Genomic DNA, 14,776 nt, shown 5'->3' with positions numbered 1-14,776 from the left:
ATCGGCATGCATGCGATGCATGTATGCGATTCGTCTCTGCGATTAAGCCATCCCGTCATCCTTCCCCCCCAAGGGCGGCCGGGAGCAGACAGGCGCAACGTGAGCCGCGCCAGGGGACCAATCCAAGTGCTCCTGTCTGTCTTCGTCAAGGACGCCACAGCGTTAGCTATCTTGTTGTTGTGCATATTTTTCCATTGGGTTTATCTTATCGGGGGGGGGGGAAACCCTTGCGAGCACGGGGAGAACATGCAAACTCCACACAAAAAGGCCTGGGAGATACCCACCTGGGTAACTGGCATCATGGAAACCTGGTCCCCAAGCGGGAATCGAACCCTGGACCTTCTTTCTGTGAGGCGACAGTGTTTAACCACTACACCACTCTCCTCTCCAACAGGGGTTAAACGGGGTTAAAAAAAAATCCTGGGAAGCGCCAATTGTCTTTAGTCCTCTTTTATATTATTTTCTTCTGAGTTATGTTAGAATAACAGTTGCTTTAAATGTGCACATGGACAAATATGAAGGACAAGAATTCAAAATGTTGGACATGAAGAGAGACTTGGAGAATCTCCTTTGGGGGGTATCTCCGTCTCTGGGGGGGGGGGGGGCTTCTCCGGTGGGAGGGCTGATCCCCCCCAAACCGCCAATCGGGGAAAGAGTGCTAACCATATAACCATTTATGTTCACTTCATTTATTCTTATTGTGTTGTTAGTTTCATTTTTCATAAATATATGCGATGATGTCGGTGACATGGGAGGTACAGAGGTGGGCAGGCTGGGTTCAGTGGGGGGGGGTGTCGGGCGGAGGGGCCATCGTTCCGGCGGTTCGACCCGGGGGAGGGGGGGCCTTGCGTGTTGTGCGATTGGTGTGAGGGGGGTGGGGTTTCCTGGGGCCCTCGGACGCCGTGGCCTGGGCGGTCTGGTCACCGGGCCGGGGGGGCACCGGGCTTGGGGTCGCGGGGGGTCGCGGGATCATTGAGGCGTGGTGCTTTGGCCTTCTGTGGGCCTGGGCTTGGGGTTCTCGTGGGCTGGGGGCCTGGAGGTCGGGCGGGGGCGGGTGGGAGCTCTGGGTGCTCGGCTCCGCGCATGGTGGACCAAGATATGGGGGTGTTCTGTTTCTCGGGGAGGAGGGCAGGAGGGAGGGGTTTCTCTCAGGGGGATCAGAGTGGCTGGGCTTTGACCGGCGGGGTCCTGTGTGTTGGGGGGTCAGTGGGCGTGGGGTGGGGCTCTCGGGGGCATGGGATATAGAGCGCTTGGCTCGGTGGGGGGGAGTCCCCTATCCTTTCCTCTACTGGGCTGGCCCAATTGATTCAAGGGACCCGTGTCGCCGGGGGCCCGGCGGCGCTCGCATCGGCCTGGGATATGGGGGGCTCCTATGGGCTTAACTCAGGGGGGGGGGGGTGTCGGGGGAGGGGGACCATCGTTTCCGCGGTTTGGCCTGGGAGAGTGGGGTCTTGGATGTTGTGGGGTCATCGGCCGTGGGGTGGGGTGCTGGGTGGCATGGGAGGTAGCGGGCTTGGCTCGGTGGGGGGGGAGTACCACCCCTCGCCCCTCTACTGGGCCTGGCCCAATCAAATTCAGGGTACCCGTGTCGCTGAATACTCGGCCACGCGTGAAACGGCCCTGGGATGTGGAGGAGCCCTGTTTCTGTGGGTGGATGGCGGGAGGGGGGGCCCTCTCATGGAGGTCTGGGAGGCTGAGCGCGGCCGAATTCAAGGGGCCCATGTGGATGTACTGTTGTGTTGTTGATGTCATTGTAGGTATGGTGTAAGTGTTTGTCTATAAATGTTAATACAACATTTTTGTTTAAAGGTCCCATGCATTATAAATGTCATTTTTCAGTCTCTAGCATTGTATTATAGTAATAGGAGTTCGTATCAATGTGTTTTTGGGCCTAAATACCATATTGGCGAATTGCTCAGTTACAGCCCAACCCCTCTGTGCCTCTAGTAAATCGGGTCATTTTGATTTGAAGTCCCTGAGCACGTCACTGGGCGCTGTGGATAGCGCACGGTGATGCGATTGGCTCTGTGGTTGGAGCTAATGCCCGCCCCCATTCTTGCTACCTACAACCTAGACCTACAACCTAGAAACAGGAATGCCGTCACTCGCCTATCTTCCACGATGAGCAAACCCCGCAGAACATGTTCTGTTCCTGGCTGTAAAGCTACTAATACGTCTTTGCACGGTTTTCCCGTTGATGCCGAACTTCGCCAACAATGGAACAAGTTCGTTTTTGGGGACCCTCCAAGTTCTGTCGCAACGTCTAATACTCGGGTTTGTACTGCACATTTTTCCACCGAGGACGTTACCAATCAAGGTATTTTTGATGCTGGCGTGGTATCCATGTTGGTGCTAAACAAAGGAGTTGTACCGACAATACGCGACCCGACACAAGTAGTAAGTAGACAATACGCGACCCGACACAAGTAGTAAGTAGATATGTCGTAATTAGCCAGCTAACTTACTGACTGTTGGCTACGTTCACTGTTTGTATGTGGGAGGGAACCTTGGGGGGTGGGTGAGATATGTTATCATAAATACAATCTAACGTTATTGTATATAACTGCTGCTCTTTATAAAGTAACGTTATAGAAAACTATTGAAGCAAGGTAACGTTACTTATAGTAAGCTATCGAAGCAAAAGCTGGCTGATCGATCAAGTAAGTAAGTACCGTTATTTCGGCAACCGTTAGACTAACGGTGGAATCAACTAACCAATCGTAAACTATTTGTAAGCCTCGATCGCTGTTGTTTGGGGGGGGTGTGAGTACAATCTAACGTTAGTGTGTGTTTTCGACGGGCCGCGACAGAAGTACACAACCATTAGACTAACAGTAACAGTGCAATCAACTTACCAATCGGAAACGATGTAATGTAAGCCTCGCTGTTGCAAATCGACTTCTTCTTCTTCTTCTGAATCATACTGTGGGTCGCTCTCTGGATCCCAAACATAATGTACAGCCATGATTGTTGATTGTTATTAATGCTGTTAGTTAGTAAAATCGGTATATGTTTTGCGTGTCGAAATAAAAACACCTGAGAGGGAAGAGAGGGAAGGACGGGGAGATGGGCGGAGCTATTTGGTGGGTGGCTGTCACTCAAAGCATTCTGCTAGTATGGGTGGAGCCAAGTCAATAATAGCCTGATTTCATGAGGCTGAAAAATGCTGGTTTTGAGTACAAGATTAGAAATATAAAACAATGATTATTTTTGGAATAAAAATTACAGATGTGTTACATAGACTCACAGGAATTGTGTAAAGTTGCCCAAATAGTGCTAGGAATAGCAGTGCATAGCCCCTTTAAAAAAAAAAAAACCTTTTAGAGATGACAGGATATCTTCCTCACGCTGAGTGGAGAGAGAAGCCCTCATTGCATGTCCACATCTCAGCATTTTGTCTATCCATTCTGGTATACCGCATCTCTCCTGCCATACTGTGTACATGTCTGATAGTGGCTGAGCCTCTAGCTGAAGTAGGCTGGTTATGAACTTGTTGTAAGAGAGACTTTGGTCCCTGGTGCCGGAAGCTGGTTGTGAACCTGTGTCACCACCCATGAAGGACCAGAATGAAAAATTAAAGAGGAACCGGTGGGGAAGGTCTGTTGACTGTCAGTGGGATCTGCCACACTGCAGTACAACACACCATGGGCACCTTATCATGGGCAGTATTGCCTTGCTGAAAAATGGAATGTGGACCATTTAGGGTGAACGTGCTGTCACCCAGGCTGCGGATACTCTGATTGAGGCCTGTTGACTGAGTCTGGTGAGAGATATATGCTGTGGGTGTGGTCTGCATAAGAACTAGGGATAGGGAAGCATCCTTGCCCAAGCAGAGGGGCGTGAGCCTGGTCAGTGATCGGTGCATTGAGTGAAATTCTTTCAGAGAGTGCCTTTAGGCACAGGAGCCATCCAATAGGCGAAGCAAGACAATGAAGTCAGCATGAGCAATAACGAAGGGTTATGTATATAACCCAGTTCTATGAGTTATGGTGCGCTCAGCACCTGTCTGCACTGTACTTCACTTCGTGCACGAGCACTGAATAAGAAATTCCACCATGTACCTTTACATCCCAACAACCGTCTGACCACACCCCCTTCCGCTTACCTTCATACGCAGGTGTGTGGTCACCTACTCGCCTCCTTCCCAAACTTTCACCACAAGGCGAGATCAAGGGCCGCAGCGGCGTCCAGGTGCTGAGCGCACCATAACTCATAGAACTGGGTTATATACATAACCCTTTGTTCTATGTAGTTATGGCTTGCTCAGCACCTGTCTGCAACAGGGGCTGAGCGGGAGCCATAGCCCGACAAATGTACCCCGCTGAGGCCCCCCACAACCATCAGACCAGGGAGGACCGAGCCCCCCCGACCCTCCCTAATGGAGGATACCCCCCCTATTGGAGGTTCACGGGAGGGCGACGGATCCGACCGTGCGAAGAGGCACTCAAGCAACCCAACGCACAGGGTGAGCAGACCATGGCTTGACCCCACGACTACACACACGCACAACCCGCATGCCACCCGGGAACGAACGAAGGAACAACCTCGTTACTGCCCCCAAAATCACGGGGTCAAGAGCAAACCCAACCCCGTGGCAAGGCCGTAGCAGCGGAGCGCGAAGGAAGACCCAGACCCACTGAAGGGACTGGATCCCCTGAAAAAAGGCGGCCCGGAGTGGTCAATGACGCCAGGCATCAAGACCCCACCAGGTGGTCACTTAGTGACACCACCCCCCACATCGCCAGCGTATTCGGATAAGGCCCCTCCAAGAGCGAGCCCTTTCCCCCCAATAGCACACTGCCTGGCATACTGACCCTGCAGAACAGGCAGTCAGCATGGCTGTAAGCACTCAAAAGGTTAACCAACGGAAGCAGGCAGCGTACCGGGGAAACCAGGCAACAGGCTGTAACCTGAGCCTGGAGCACTGCGGACGAGACAGGCGCCAAAGAAGTCAGCTGAAAACAGCCCTCCCGGCGGAAGGGGCGGATGCTGGCGTTGTTGACCACCATGACGAAGCCTCCATAAAAAAAAAACCACCCAGAGGGGTCAAGGCAGAGAAGGCTGACATGATTGGCAGACGTCATGAACGTGCAGGGGCACACTCAACCGGACAACCCGGGAGTTGACACTGCTCCAACACACCAGGGAATCAACCACCCTGTTGTTACCATATGCGGTGGTTGTTCCTATAACCCCTCAAGAAAAAGGGGGTTATCCCAGGTCTACGGTATCAACAAAACTTTACTTCGGACCGGGCCCGGCGGCTCGGGAAGCACACATGGTTACCAGAGGAGGTCCAGAAGACCACCCCAACAGCCCTCTCTCCGCCATGCGTGAGAGAGGTGCGGAGAAGAGAACCAGCCCCTTATGATAGTGCCAGGTACAAAAGAGTACCCAACAAGGGTCTCCATAACGCCTAACCTTGTGACGCCCCGGGCCGACCCGGCCTTTTTCCCCCTGAAAAAAGCCCAAGTCCCTCAGGGTACCAGAACAGCAGATCTGCATCCCCGGCGGACAAACGGGTTAACTGACCTGGACCAGCGTGACCAGAACCAGTCCCGTGCCCTAACTACGCTGACATGCCTACTCCAGGAGAAGGGGCAGATATGCGTGTTGATCTAAAACATGAAAAGAGGGCGCCACCCAGACGGGCCGGTGTGAACCGCGCTCGGTGGCCCACCCCAAGGGCGTGAGAGCCCTCTACCTATGTTCAGATCCATTCCGTTATCATCCCCCAGATATGAACGAGAATCCGTTGAGAACCAGTAACAGGTTCTCGGAAGAGGACAAAACCTCCATCCCAGTTGCTTTATAAAAACGCCATTTTAACAACAAGCAACCAAGGCGTACTAGCTACCCGCATGATTCTTAACAGAAACACCCCGAGCTAGCACGATGCATGCGTCGGGACACAACCACATCAATGAATAGGCTATTTAGACCCTTCATTGAATCCCCAAGGCGCCTGGGAGAAACGACAAGAGGGGTGTGGTGCTTCCTATACTCCACACTCTTTTATTTAAAAAGAAGGAAGCACCAACTGACATGAATCCCATTTGACACAGTTGAGGGTAAAAACTGTTCACATTTTTACATCCAGTCACCCCTACCACAGAGGATTTTAGACTGAAATTCCCCAGAGAGTCTTCCCACGTGAGTCATAGAATGAAAAAGCCATGGTAACTCTGAGTCATGTGACCAACCAACTCAAGTTACACATAAATCGAGCGCAGTGGACCCGTAAGTCCTACGCTCTATCCCGACACTTTGACAACAGATCGTACGTACAGATCTAACTCACGGAAGCCATCGTCAAATAGCAACGTGCGTAGTGACGTGTGCTATGACGGGGGGAAACCCAACACTCAACGCCTGTTAATAAAAGCAGAGTCAGGGCAACCCTTCCCCCCCCCCCCCCCCCTCCCTGCCAAGTCGCCTAACGGCTTGGCCCTGACTGGCTTGACAGGAGATGAGTAAAACCCCCCTGACCAATCAGAAGAAGGAAGGAGGGGTTTATTCGGTACCCCCTCACAAGCCCTTCCCCTCTGTACACAACAACAACTTTAGCATATGATACCTTTGGTAGAATGCTAATGAAATAGCGCAAGCTAATACAATGCACGCTACCCACAGATAACAACAAAACCAAGTCGCATGTGTGTGTGAATCCTACACCCGCATCCATGTTGTACATAGAAAACACTGATAGAGAGAGCGAAACGGCTGGGCCGTGGTACGTGTTCATACGAGCATTACTGCAACTAACACAACAGTGTTGTAGCTCAACATTACTTGTGTAAGCAACAGACCATACAACTAGCCTCTACCTGCATGTGGAGTCTCAGGCCGAGGTAGAAAACCTTTCTATAACCGAGTGTAGGCTGCAGACCTTGCTTAAGCTCATAACACGAACATAACCCTCCTATCAATGCATACTAGTGAAGATACACACTTTGCAACCTCATCATGTTTGGTGAAGAAACACACAGTTTGTTAACAAAAAATACAGTCCCCCTTTAGAGGGGACTTTTTATTTCTGAACAAAAGTATATGAGAGGGCCGGGGAGGGGTAAACAGAGGGGACCGCAGGGAAAAAAGTCACTGGGTGTAGCGGCGCCTGCCGCCTCGAGCCGCTCGGGATTTGCTACCCCGGGGAGCCCCGGAGGGATGGTAGACAATCGGCGGCTGGTCACGACGATCCCTGCCGTCTCCTCCAGGCGCAGATGGGCCGGCTGCAGCGGCGGCGCCCTCTCTCCTCCTGGCCTTCTTCGAAGGGCCAGCAGTGGCGGTGGTAGCAGCAGCAGCCACGGCGGAGGAAGCTCGACGACGTGGCAGCCGTCTGACTCCACCGGCGATGTCGGGAGGGGGAAAATGAGGTTGGAGCACGGAGTGCTCCTCCTGCATTTCTCTGCACGTCGAGGTCATCAACTGCAGGGCCTTCCCGAACAGTCCAGCATCGGAGAGGGGTGCCGTCAGAAGTGGAATCCTCTTCTTCTCCGGCACACGGGCCTGCTCCAGCCAAAGGTGGCGCTGGGTTAGAGTTGCCAGGGCGCGCACTTTCCCAGCGGCTATGGCCTGCGGCTGAGTCAGATGCAGGATAGCTCCTGCCGACTGGGTGAGCTGGTCATGTTGTACATCACTCAGCTCCATGCCGCCCGTCAATATCCCGGACATGAATCTTGCCAGCTGCGCGATGTTAAGACGCGGCAGCCAGAGATTGTGTTCCGGCGATAAATGACTGGTCGCTCCAGTAAGCCAACCGCCTCGCTGATTTCCCTTGAGGAACCGGCTTGCGTAACGGCTCCCACACCACCTCCGGACAGAGGAGCGCGGCCATCGGCCTATCAAGCCGTGGCACGCCCTCTCTCATACCTTCGACCAAACCCGCCACCCGCGTAACTTGTACGTAGGCGGGGGTGAGGCCAATGATGTGGGACACCACCTGGCCCCGACGAACATAGGCCCCCATTGAGGGGAAAAATGGGTAGACAACGTCCACCCCTCTCACCGGGCGACGCTGCCAGAGATGACCTATTAGATCATCAGGGACAGGAACAGGCAGTGGCTGCGGCAGCGGCACGCCGTTTGCGACTGCCGCCACCGCCATAAGCTCGGGAAACAAAGCCCGCAGTTCCCCCTGCAGACTTTCCTCCACCGAGCCCGCATCCCTCACATACAGCAGGCTTCTACTGGTCAAGGAGCCACACTCCGATGTGGCTGATAGTAGGGCATCCTGCCGACGAGTCAGAGGTTCTTCTCCAACATCTTCAAACAAGGCGCCCCAAGGAGACATTTCACCCCCCTCCAGTGTTACCTGGACGGGCGGGATACATGTCTCCACCGGGCCTTCAAATAAGAACCCGTCCGCCTCTACCATGTAATCCTCTGTTTCCATCGGGCAGGTAGAGACCGACGCATCCTCACTGGGCTCCAGCAACTCACCAAACCCAGGCCGTTCGCGTCTGCAAGCCACCATCTTGCGACGGGAGCAAGCAGACGCAAAAAGTTTGCGTCTCAAATCCTCGGGAACCAAAGGAACCGGCCGCTCAACAGCGGACGATTCCCCGGAAGCAGAGGAACCAGAGCCAGGACCAGGCCATCGCAGAGGCGACGGCACCGGTGCACCAGCTCCTTGGAGAGGCAAACTACCCATCGGACGCCTACCGGGCGTGGCTGCCAACCACGAGAGAGGCAACAGCCCTGCACCAGGACGCACGACGGAGGCGGAAATGGAGAACCGCTGATGGAGAGTGACTCTGCGACTCTCCGAAGTAGACATTATGACTTAGATTTTTCTATTGAATATTTATGAGAGAAGAAAAAAATAAGCACAATGTAAACACGTCTCAACTTTCTTCAGCTAACAACCTCGTCAAGTGGGGATCTACCGAAGGCACTTCCTTGTGGTGAAAGTGAAGAAGGAGGCGAGTAGGTGACCACACACCTGCTTATGAAGGTAAGCGGAAGGGGGTGTGGTCAGACGGATGTTGGGATGTAAAGGTACATGGTGGAATTTTTTATTCAGTGCTCGTGCACGAAGTGAAGTACAGTGCAGACAGGTGCTGAGCAAGCCATAACGACATAGAACTATTCTTCCATCTCTTGCTAACTTGGTTCTACAACTTCCTCCTCTTTGGACATAATCTAAGTCGGAAACGTGTTCCTCCTTCCTTTCCTTTTTTATCTTTATATGTTCTGCTTTGTTTATGGTTGAATGGAACCCTGGAGCATGTCTTTCCTTGATTTGTTTTGTTTTGGGGGAGGTATGAAAACACCAATCAAACTGGGATTCACACCATTAACTGGTTCGCCTGCATGTGTGGTATCGATCCATTTCCAAGTGAACCCTTGAGCAGTTCATTCGTAACCTTGGGCGGTTCGTTTTTGTTGACATTCATCAATATTTCTCAAAATGTTCTCACACGCGTATCAGTATAGTATTGTTGCTTTTTATGTGTTGAAATGTCATATTACTAAATAGTACTTTGTGTACATTTTAGCAAGTCAAAGTAGAACTGTTTAAATATGACTAAATATGTTGTCAAATACCACTGACCTGCACAATCACATTGCTTTGTTCATAACACATGCTTGGTTTGTCGGTCTGCAATGGAAACTAGGCCCATTCAAACTGACTTAGGTGAGAAGATGCCCTTGGTCCTTGTGTGCCGTTATGAATCCAATCTAATGATCCATTAAAAAATAGATAGCACTTGGGTTCTGTAACTGGGCTAAAACTATTACAGGGATTTATGAGGAGGTTCAGATGGTAGTTATTATGATGAAGGGAAGAATAAAAATGGTAATATATATTCACTTGTTTATGCTAATAAACTCTCCCGGCTAGGGTGTAAATTAAAAAGTGTTGAGAGAAAGGACTTTCATATCAGTGCAGGATGGCTGCTACAGTGTAGCTTAATAACCAGCGCAGCCAGTTAGTTGATCGAATTTAGCTAATAGCTGTAAACATTCAAACACTCTGTTGTACCTCCCTGTCCTTGTGAAATACTGAATACTGAACAACAGAGTTTTCCTGGAAACAGCTCCCCTTTGTTTATATTAATATGTCCACCCAAATAGACAGAATGTTCTACTGCTGTTCTACAGTATACACACTGAATACATTTCCTACCTCATATAACCTTTGCAAAGTCCACTTTTTCCATTTTCTTTGCTATCACAATGTTTATATCCCATCACTTTCAGTTTTGGTGAAGGTGTAATGAGTCCCTGTGATTGACAGGCTGTTTCGCTTTCGAGGAAGGTCATATAGTCCAATCAATTTGAAGCACAAGGGCATGTTTACATGCCTCCAGTCCACTTGTTTTTGTGTTCTACGTCACCCCAGTGCTCGCGGTGTGCATGTGCAAAAATAACACGTGATACACAATCTTTGATGACCCTTTTTTCCTACTGCGCGTTATAGCGCTGATTTCATCAACTAGTGGACAAAAACTCCATTGGACACCTTTAATAAAGAATCCTGCTACAACCCTGATGTGAACCCAGGCCACATGGGGCCAAGCCAACACACACACACAGAGACATGCACTTGCTTCGATGGTGATGGCACTGATAAACTCTATCTGAGTGCACAGACAAGTCACACACAAGCACAAACAACACCAGTGTCATCATCATCATGCTTTCTTGATGCGAGTTTCGTGGAGCGCGGAGTGTGCAGTGCAGCTATTTGATAGCACTTCTGAACAAACCTTAGCCAACTCTCACATCCAAGCGTGGGTGTGCTCCCTCCACCTTAGCGACGGTTGACAGCTGCACGTTTTCAAACCACACAAATTAATATTTTACAGATTTTCTCTGTTTTCGCTCACATGCTGACACCGCTAACGCAGTCTGAATAACATTAGGGGTTATTTCATCTGCTGGGAGGCTACTTACTGGTACCATGCTATTTTGATAAAGTGTTTTCTGATATTTCTCAGAATAGATGGGAGCGGTATGGGGCAAAATTACCAGAGTGCATTTCAGGCAGAGCTGGCTCCACAGTCTGTCACCGAGCTCTCTGCAGATTGTGCGCTGACCTGCCCGGAAAAGTCACACTGTTACATTTCCTTTCTTCCCACTTTCTAATTTGTGAAATGTGAGAGAGAGAGAGATCTCGGGATGGGCACTGGGCAAATGCAAGCCTCTCACTTGATGGACACAAACAGCAGAACAGTGAGTTAAAAGAACACACCAACATTTTGGGAAATTAGCTTATCGTCTTCTCGGACATGGCCGATTAGCATAGGCATTGTCCAACTAACACCTCTCCCGAAGACTAACCGGCCATGTCCGCTTCCATTCATTGTGCTAAGCTAGGCTAAAATGGAGCCAGATAGCTTTCTACTGAACGCACAGAGAGGAAACTGGTATCTATCGTCTTGTCTCTCTCTGGAGAAGACGGTAAGCTAATTTCCCAAAATGTTGGCGTGTTCCTTTAACATCACGTCATAAATCAATCTCTCCAGACTGTTTGACAAAAGTATTGTTTTATTTTTCAAACGTATTCAAGTATAAACATCATAACCATGTCACAACAGCATTTATAATGTGTTATAATCAATACGTTAGTTTACCAATAGGTTAAAGTGTTATTAGATAGATTTTCCTTTTCATTTTGGTCTTGTTTACTTCGTGAGAGGCGACCATTTTGGAAAATCTGAATGTCGGGAATTGCAGTTTTTTGCGTTGGAATTTTTCTGAATGACACTTCCCAAAAGCCTCTATGGGGTTTCAAGCTTCATACTTCTGTATGCATTTTTTTAATAGCTCTTATTATTCGGGATAATAAACCAAAACACTTAACGTTATTGACATATATTGAAGTGCAGTTAGTTTCTCTTCCCTATTTTTAGCATGTAGCAATAATTAGATTTGAAATTAGTTTCAAAACGGTTACACTCTGATACAAATTTAAAAGCTACTGTACACAGCATATTTCATTATCTGTTCTTATGCACGCCTGGTGATACTAAATCCAAATTGAACTCTGCCATTTGAAATATAAGATTTGGCACAATCCATAAATGTGTGAATTGGCTATAATAAGGTCATTTATAAGCCTGCTATTCTATATTCTATAATATTTCAAATTGCATTGGTCCGGATGGGATAATTCAGTACTGTATCTACTGTATTGTACACATGATCTCAAGAAGGTACTGAACGAGATCACTGGCAGTTTTTCATGTCTGGTCATTATTAGCATGGTGTTATTCACTGTCAAAGATGCAAAGAAAAATCATAATTCATATTCTCCTTTGTTTCATCGCAATTTAAGCAAGCCTAGTAATAGACACAATATTTCTTTCACTGGGAATACATTCACTGAGGTCCATATATGTCCCTTGATACCAAGAATATGTAAATGGACCTTGTAGAAGTGGAGCAATATTCCATTTACTTAGGTGTGTATTTTAGGCAGATTTTCAGAAAATAAGGCTCTGGGCTCCCGACGTTCAAATTTTCCAAAATGGTCGACTTTCGCGAAGTAAACAAGACCAAAATGAAAATGAAAATCTATCTAATAACACTTTAACCTATTGGTAAACTAACATATTGATGCTAATATACATTATAACTGCTGTTGTAACATACCGTAATTCCTCTAATAGTAACCGGGTCTCAAATACAAGCCGGGTCTCTATTAATGGCCGGGTGCGCTCTTGAGCTAAGCAATTATAAGCCGGCCTCCTAATACAAGCCGGGTTACTAATATACTGAGCTGCATACTGAGCTAGTTACTTGATTTCACTTTGAAAACGTTGAAATGACCAGTGACCACCTGTAATTGCACTGTTTACTATTTCATACAGTACTTGGTTTCAATAAATGAACCCAGTACATTTTACTGGGTTCAAACTGACACAAAATGTTGATTTATTCATTATGATCCGTTTGAAAATTTGAAATATAGGCCTCCCTCTTATACAGGCCTCCTCCTAATACAAGCCTGGTACCCGCTACAGTTGAAACAAATACAAGCCGGGGTTACTATTAGAGGAATTACGGTAGTTATGATGTTTACACTTGAATACGTTTGACAAAAAAAACGATACTTTTGTCAAACAGTCTGGAGAGATTGATTTATGACGTGATGTCATTTTGGGACCGGTACCGGTCCCGTCGGTTGGAAGAGGTTAAGATATATAGCGGATGACACCGTTCCAAGTTCGATCCCCGAGAGAGAGCGGCACGGACAATGAACCTTCCGACACCGTCTCAGGGGGAAGACGAAGCTCACTTCCACAATGATGTACCAGTAACCGCTCTTTCGAGGACAACAGTTCACCTCTGCTGTGTCTGTGTTTTTGTTTTCTTGGTTTTTCGTTTTCGATGCCACAAACAAACTCATCAAGCGCGGACATTAAACAGAAAATCAACAGCCGGGAATCTATGGAGAATAGGATCTTGGCGCGCTTGGTTCTGATAGGAAAACAACAGCCACATCTCAGACTCGGGCAGGCGCCAGCGGAAACGCTACCACTGCTGATTTTCCCCTCTTTAGTTTGTTATCCTCCTCTCTGCCTACCTCTCCCTAGGCATCTGGTGGTTTGGGTTGTGGTGACAACGGATGCTGAGGCCGAAGAACCTGCGGGCGGTACGCTGTATCTTGAGCCGCTGGGTCTCCAGGGAGCTCTGGAGAAGCCGGTAGCGGGCCTGGAGGTCCCAGTCGCTGCCCCAGAGGAGGTGCACACTGCCGATGGGGAGGAAATGCGTGGAGGGCAACCGCTTCAGGAAGGACTTGAACTCATCTGATGGACACAGAGAGAGGGAGGGAGGGTGGAGAGATAGAGGCAGGGTGGAGAGAGAGAGGGAGGGAGTGAAGGAGGGAGGGTGGAGAGAGAGGGAGGGAGGGAAGGAGGGTGGAAGGTAAGAGACAAAGAGGGAGGGAGGGAAGGAGGGTGGAGAGAGAGCGATGGAGGGAGGGTGGAGAGAGATGGGGGGCGAGATTGGGGGGAGGAAGGGAAGTAGGGAGCATGGATGGAGAGATGGAGGGTGGCGAGAGAGGGAGGAAGGAGGGATGGTGGAGAATGAGGGAGATAATGACAGAAGGAGGGTGGAAAGGAGGGAAGAAGGGAGGGAAATAAGGAGGGAGGGCAGGTGGGAAGGAGGGATGGAGGGTGGAGAGAGATAGGTTGAAATGGAGAAAAGGAGATCAGAGCAGAAAGAGACGTATGAAAGGAAAAGAGAGCAAAGAGAGAAGCGATAGAAACAGAGGGAAGATAAAAGCAGGAAATGGAGGTGGACAAGCAGAAGAGAAGAGGGGTGCAAGTGTGGAATGGGTAGTTTGAAAGGGTTTGAATGTGTAGGTGGTGTTAAATGAGAGCGAGAGAGAGAGAGAGAGAGAGAGAGAGAGAGAGAGAGAGAGAGAGAGAGAGAGAGAGAGAGAGAGAGAGAGAGATAGAGAGAGAGAGAGAGAGCGAGAGAGAGAGAGAGAGAGAGAGAGAGAGAGAGAGCAAGAAAGAGAGAAATGAGGGAGAGGGTGGGTGGAACAGAGGAAGTGGGAAAGGTACCGGAGAAAAAGGTCAACTTTGAGATAAAAGAGATTAAGGGACAAAGTAACTGACTCCCAAAGAAAATGTTTCTGATCTATAATTAAAACTGTCCCCACTGAGTCTCGACACAATGTACTTGATGTACTTTAATGTATCTGAAAAACATCAGAGTGAATTCCGTTTTTTTATTTGGGTGTTGGGTTTTTAAAGGAACTCATCATGGACGGTTCTCAGTGCCGTACCTGACCTTCAGAGAGACTCCGACCTGTCCT

At 49.2% G+C, this 14,776-nt stretch overlaps 1 protein-coding gene across 1 annotated transcript in view; it reads right to left on the bottom strand.

The window, feature by feature from the left end:
- brinp1 (bone morphogenetic protein/retinoic acid inducible neural-specific 1) overlaps positions 1–14,776 on the bottom strand; it is a gene marked incomplete at its 3' end in the record, with an annotated part of 247,393 nt that overhangs the window by 19,592 nt on the left and 213,025 nt on the right. The window contains 1 exon segment of the mRNA XM_084324024.1: positions 13,538–13,760. Coding sequence (XP_084180150.1) covers positions 13,538–13,760 — 223 coding nt within the window.

The sequence above is a fragment of the Notolepis coatsorum genome (assembly GCF_963971535.1).
Source record: "Notolepis coatsorum genome assembly, chromosome: 11".
In the NCBI taxonomy this organism is placed as follows: domain Eukaryota; kingdom Metazoa; phylum Chordata; class Actinopteri; order Aulopiformes; family Paralepididae; genus Notolepis; species Notolepis coatsorum.
Note: the sequence above shows the minus strand (reverse complement) of the source record. Positions and strands in the feature narration are given on the sequence as shown.